This window comes from Lolium perenne, chromosome 7, assembly GCF_019359855.2.
Source record: "Lolium perenne isolate Kyuss_39 chromosome 7, Kyuss_2.0, whole genome shotgun sequence".
Lineage (NCBI taxonomy): Eukaryota > Viridiplantae > Streptophyta > Magnoliopsida > Poales > Poaceae > Lolium > Lolium perenne.
Window position 1 is genome coordinate 263404981 of NC_067250.2, and position 6434 is coordinate 263411414.

At 44.3% G+C, this 6434-nt stretch overlaps 1 protein-coding gene across 1 annotated transcript; it reads right to left on the reverse strand.

The window, feature by feature from the left end:
• Nucleotides 1-495: 495 nt before the first annotated feature.
• On the reverse strand, nucleotides 496-4263 carry LOC127312961 (ribose-phosphate pyrophosphokinase 2, chloroplastic). The gene is made up of 8 exons (XM_051343510.1): nucleotides 3968-4263; nucleotides 3686-3883; nucleotides 3068-3316; nucleotides 2575-2718; nucleotides 2256-2420; nucleotides 1879-1948; nucleotides 1697-1778; nucleotides 496-957 (listed from the first exon to the last, which is right to left on the reverse strand). The coding sequence occupies exons 1-8, from the start codon at nucleotides 4076-4078 to the stop codon at nucleotides 777-779; spliced, it is 1200 nt and encodes a 399-aa protein (XP_051199470.1). The 5' UTR covers nucleotides 4079-4263; the 3' UTR covers nucleotides 496-776.
• Nucleotides 4264-6434: the final 2171 nt, after the last annotated feature.

Below are 6434 nucleotides of genomic sequence, written 5' to 3' on the forward strand. Positions count from 1 at the left end.
TATCAGGATTTCAAGAAAACTAAGAATTGATAGCAGAATACACCTTGGCAGGTTGATCCCTCTTGGACTTGCCTAAGTTGGGTGCTGATTGCCTTCCTGTAACTTGTTGATTCTCAAATCTCTGATTTACCTACGAAAATACCTCCTTCACATGGCTCAGCATGACTGATTTAGAGTGCTTCAGTCATTCCCCAGCCACTGTATTATTTCTGATTCATGTTTTCCAGAATGAGAGTAGTGGCCATATAACTTGTTGTTTCTCAAATCTCTGATTTACCTACGAAAATACCTCCTTCACATGGCTCAGCATGACTGATTTAGAGTGCTTCAGCCATTCCCCAGCCACTATATTATGCCCAGCCACTGTATTATTTCTGATTCATGTTTTCCAGAATGAGAGTAGTGGCCATATGGCAATTAAATTATGGAAGCAGGACATACCCAGACTCTTCGCAACACTCTTGAATTAAAACTATAAACACAAAACATAGATACTTGGAGTTAACAAATCTGCCTTCTCAACAGGACATTTCTGACAACATTAAATTCCTTAGAATATGCTCAGGTTGGTACTTTCAAACTACAAGAGAGCTTATGTGACGCAGGTTAGGACTTAGGAACTAAACATCCTTTACTGGGTGTCTTCAGAAATTGACTGCCCATTACATGTATGATGCCTACACGGCATTGTAGCTTTATTTGTCATGTCACCAAAATTGATTCCTCGCCAGTGATGCCTCCTCTATACTGCCCAAATGTAAGAATATGCCCCACTGCTATTGAAAGATGCTGCTCACAGAGCCATCACGATGAACATGCCAGATAGTTTCGGCTACAAGGTTAGCCATGGAGAGCACCGTCAGCTGAGGGAAGCATTTGTCCTCTGGCAGCAGGATGGAGTTTGTAACTATAACTTCCTCAAAGATGCCTCCTGAAAGCCTTTCAATTGCAGGTGGGCTGCAAATCAAAGGGCATTATAAAAGAAAAAGGTGAGAATGGTTAGTAATGTAGAAAATGGAGGATACAAAGACAGCAAACATTGTAAATGTGATAACCCCCACATCCAGCTGCTTTAGTCAAGCATGTCCAAAACAAATAAAGTTTGTTCAAGCATGCCGATGGAGAAAAAAGGTAACAAGATTTCCCCTAAAGTCTCTTCCTACACTCAAAATATCGAGGAGGTCAAAATTTCCAGCATAACATATGAATGTCTTCGGTTCTTGGTAATTGACACAATGTTGTTCGGCCATTTATATACTCTGTTTTCTTAGTTATATGTATGACATGAAATGTGATAGGATGATCATTGGATAATACAATTTATCTCTAACTGTAATTTACTTAACAAAAGAGTAACAGGATTTGCAAATTCATTTTTACACCAGCTTTGTTTATAGGAACCGCATACCAAAGTGAGAAACTGGCCCAGCAAAAATACTATCACTGAAAACCAAACCCACAATCAAGTAAAAATTGTGTTGTCAATGAAAATTAGCTAGGCAATTGATACTTCTGACCAGATTGTCAAGACTAACTGCTTGCCTAAATATACTAGCTTGTGAGTGTTCCACAGGTAGAATCTCAAACTTTGTCAAACTTATACAGTAATATAACAGTTAAGAAGTACAGTATTATATTGTATGTTTTCTCTGCAATCATCAGTAACAAATTATGAGCAATACAGAAAATATCGAACCTTAGGACAGCATGTGTGCAACAGGCATAAACAGCCTCTGCTCCCTCCTGCTTTAACAACGCTGCTCCACTAGTAATAGTACCTGAGTTTAATTGAAAGAATAAAGTGAGACTATATGCGAAAACACACTACAAAATATGTGTAAATTCTTGTTCAGGGGCAGCAACAAAAATATTGCAAACCTGCTGTGTCAATCATGTCATCAACCATGATAGCAACCTTCCCCTTCACGTCACCAATTAAGTGCATGACCTGCAGGTGGTAACAGATAGGAAATTCAAAACTATAATCTACTATTTTGACATGTTTACTTCATGAACTATGAATGATATGTGGTTGCCTGTATCAAGGCAAATAGAAATGTGGATGGCTGGGTTTAATGCAGTAAAGCATCAATGTAGGTTCATTAATTATCATGTAATGAAATAGTTACATATAATTTCTAGTTTTCACCATGATACATGTTTGTATAACTAGAGCTAAACATTACGTGTTTCCAACTGCTACACATAATTCTAACTGAAAATAATAGATTCAACTACAAGAAATCCATTGTTACCTCTGAAAGATTGTGGCCCTGTCTTCTTTTATCAACAATAGCTAAAGGGGCATCAGATAATTTCTTGGCAAATGCACGTGCCCTGACAACACCACCCACGTCAGGAGAAACAACCACAAGGTCCTTGGAAATTGTCTTGCTGGCAAGGTAGTCCAGAATCACAGGCTACATAAACAAAGATCCATTAACAGTCTATCAACTAAAGTTCCACCAAGAAAGTTCTTCAAAAGAGAAGACTTTATTCACATTTGAGAGGAAGTTTTTTCCTTCCTAGACTGTTAACTGTACCTTTTTCCAAAAAGAAAACTGTTAACTGTACCTGTCCATAAATATGGTCCACGGGAATATCAAAGTATCCCAATGCTTGTGCAGAATGCATATCACATACAATGACACGGTCACTGCCAGCTTCTGTAAGTAAATTTGCAGCAAGTTTGGCTGTGATGGCCTCACGTCCTTGAGCCTGTGTCACAAAAGAAATCATTCAGTCTACCGGAAGATGATTCAAAAAAAAAGTCTATCAGAAGACCATTCAAAAAAAGTCTATCAGAAGAAGTTAGCAGATATCCACACATCAACACAGCACACCCCACACCCCCTGAGTTGTGTGAACATTACATCATTACCTCATTTGCATTAAAACAGGGAAAACTTGAATCTAATTAGATACTATCAGCTTGGAAGAACAAATTCAGTTACATAAATCTGATACTACAATTGCACTATGAGAAGTTATATATCTCCAATTGGTATACTAAAGCAGTACATCACTTGTTTGAAAAGCAATAAGCGACTTAATCATTTTACCGCACCTTTCTGTCTGCCCTGGCATACCCAAAGTACGGAATGACAACAGTAATAGACCGAGCTGATGCCCTCCGACATGCATCAATCATGATGAAGAGCTCCATGAGGTTCTCATTGACTGGGGAGCAAGTGGGCTGCACCAAGAAGACATCGCAGCCCCTCACGCTCTCTTGCAGTTGCACATAGATTTCCCCATCGGCGAAGCGCTTGATGAGGATCTTGCCAAGGTCTACACCCAGGTAAGAAGCAATTTCCTAAGAGCAAATACAGAAAGGGTCATGTTATTATTTATAGAAGCATAATAGGGCCAAAAACGTCGTGCTCGTCATTGGATTGAATGAGGCAACATACAGACAATCCAGAAAAATAAAGCGCGAGGATAATATCATGATAGACACTGGAGTTGCATATTCTTGGGTGGCTGTATTGCAAGGGGGCGCATGTCCCTTTCAACCAAAGCGCCAAATCGAGACGCAATGACGAAACCAAGAATTGTTACAAACCATTCCTGTCCAACCAAATCCGAATCGAATCGACCCACCATGCTGCTAGAAATAGGATTGGACGAAAAAGGTGTCTCTTTTTTTTTCCTTGGGGAACAGGGGGAGCAGCAGAGTCGAGACCTGCGCGAGCGGGCGGTTGGCGGTGCCGGAGAAGATCTTGAGCCTGGAGTCCGGCGTCTCCTGGGGGAGCGCGAAGAGCCTGGCCTCCTGCGCGGGCACCTTGGGCGTCCACGCCGCGGCCGCCGACGGGTCGGCGCCCCCGCCCGTCCGCTTCCCCGCCTCGACCACGCGCAGCTGCTCGGCCCCGAGCACGCACCTCTGCGCACACCCAAGAAAGCAAAAATCTCACGACCCCGCAGTCAGGGCAAGAAAGCTCGTGCCCCAGCGGGACGAAAGGCTCACCGGCGCGCGGAGGCGGGAGGCGCCGGCGCGGAGCGCCGACGGGGACGCGCCGTGGCGGCGGGCGAGGAGCAGGGAGGAGGAGGGCGACGCCGCCGCGGTTGCCGCCGCCATGGGTGGCGGACGGGGGCTAGGGTTCGGGGGTGGGGCCCGAGAGAGAGAGAGGGAGCGGCGTGGTCTGCTCGGAGTCCGGGCCCTCGGGACGGTGGCGCGGCGGCGGTGGTGTCTTGTGTCTTGTCTTGGCCTCTTGGGGAAGGGTCGAGCCGGCGGCTAATTATGGGTGGGGTTTATGTAGAATCTTTGTCTTCGTGGCCGTCTCCATTCGCTGCACTGGCGATTGCACGTTTAACCCCTGGATGGAATAGCCGGGGAGATTGATTACCCCGTACCGGATGCCTTCACAAAATTTGGTTGGTAGACATACTTTCCCATGTGTCCTACCGAACAATTACTACATTCCAGAAAAATGAGCCGGTAAAGTTGGTCAATTTTGGCAAATACTCGGCTAAAAATTGTGACGTGTAACAGTTGGGGAACCACAAGAGAAAAGTATGATGAGCACAGTAGCAAGTTTTTCCTCAGTAAGAAACCAAGATTTAATCGATCAGTAGGAGAAAGGTCTGACTTCTGAAGATGTTGCTAGCTGACTTGTGACAGGGCGCACTACCGGCATCAGCAACAACATGGAACCTGCGCACAACACAACCAAAATACTTTACCCCAACTTACAGTGGGGTTGTCAATCTCACTGATTTTGCTAAACACAAAGGATTAAACGTATAGTGTGGAAAGAGATGTTTGTTTGCAGTGGAATTAAAGAGAACAGTGCTTGCAGTAAGTAAACAGACTATGATGATTTTATCAGTGTGAAAGAAAGGACTGGGGTTGATACGTTGCAAATGTATCTATAATTTTTGATGATCCATGCTTGTTTTACACCAATTTATATATGGTTTGCTTACACTTCGTTTCACTTTTATACATTTTCCGGCACTAACCTATTAACAAGATGCCACAGTGCAAGTTCCCTGTTTTCTGTTGTTTTGTATTTCAGAAAAATTGTACAGGAAATATTCTCAACATTGGACGAAACAAAAGCCGAAGTCCATATTTTACCGTAACAAAGACAGAGTCCAGAGGGGGGACGAGGAGGCTCCACGGGGCGGCCAGACCACCCCATGGCGCGGCCAAGGGTGGGCCCGCGCCAAGGGGTGGTGTGGGCCCCCAGGCGGCCACCGACCTCGCCTTTCCGCCTATTTAGTCACGATCTCAGGAAAAACCTAAACACCCGAGCCTCCATCCATTAAAAGTTCCGTCGCGGCCGTCATCGCAGACCCTAACTCGGGAGGGTTCTGAAGCTCTTCCCGGCACCCTTCCGGAGGGGGAGATTGATGGCGTGTAACTCACACGTTCGTTGGGAACCCCAAGAGGAAGGTATGATGCGCACAGCAGCAAGTTTTCCCTCAGAAAGAAACCAAGGTTTATCGAACCAGGAGGAGCCAAGAAGCACGTTGAAGGTTGATGGCGGCGGGATGTAGTGCGGCGCAACACCAGAGATTCCGGCGCCAACGTGGAACCTGCACAACACAACCAAAGTACTTTGCCCCAACGAAACAGTGAGGTTGTCAATCTCACCGGCTTGCTGTAACAAAGGATTAACCGTATTGTGTGGAAGATGATTGTTTGCAGAAAACAGTAGAACAAGTATTGCAGTAGATTGTATGCGATGTAAAGAATAGGACCGGGGTCCACAGTTCACTAGAGGTGTCTCTCCCATAAGATAAAAGCATGTTGGGTGAACAAATTACAGTCGGGCAATTGACAAATAGAGAGGGCATAACAATGCACATACATGTCATGATAAATATAGTGAGATTTAATTGGGCATTACGACAAAGTACATAGACCGCTATCCAACATGCATCTATGCCTAAAAAGTCCACCTTCAGGTTATCATCCGAACCCCTTCCAGTATTAAGTTGCAAAACAACAGACAATTGCATTAAGTATGGTGCGTAATGTAATCAATAACTACATCCTTAGACATAGCATCAATGTTTTATCCCTAGTGGCAACAGCACATCCACAACCTTAGAACTTTCTGTCACTGTCCCAGATTCAATGGAGGCATGAACCCACTATCGAGCATAAATACTCCCTCTTGGAGTTAAGAGCAAAAACTTGGCCAGAGCCTCTACTAATAACGGAGAGCATGCAAGATCATAAACAACACATAGGTAATAACTTGATAATTAACATAACATAGTATTCTCTATCCATCGGATCCCGACAAACACAACATATAGTATTACAGATAGATGATCTTGATCATGTTAGGCAGCTCACAAGATCCAACAATGAAGCACAATGAGGAGAATACAACCATCTAGCTACTGCTATGGACCCATAGTCCAGGGGTGAACTACTCACTCATCACTCCGGAGGCGACCATGGCGGTGAAGAGTCCTCC

What these genes read in the sequence shown, in the direction of transcription:
- LOC127312961 (XM_051343510.1), bottom strand. Translation starts at nt 4,078, where the DNA reads ATGGCGGCGGCAACCGCGGCGGCGTCGCCCTCCTCCTCCCTGCTCCTC. An exon ending in CCTCCCGCCTCCGCGCGCCG is followed by an intron (nt 3,884 to 3,967) that starts GTGAGCCTTTCG and finishes GGGTGTGCGCAG; the next exon opens with AGGTGCGTGCTCGGGGCCGA. An exon ending in AGGGCCACAATCTTTCAGAG is followed by an intron (nt 1,949 to 2,255) that starts GTAACAATGGAT and finishes TACCACCTGCAG; the next exon opens with GTCATGCACTTAATTGGTGA.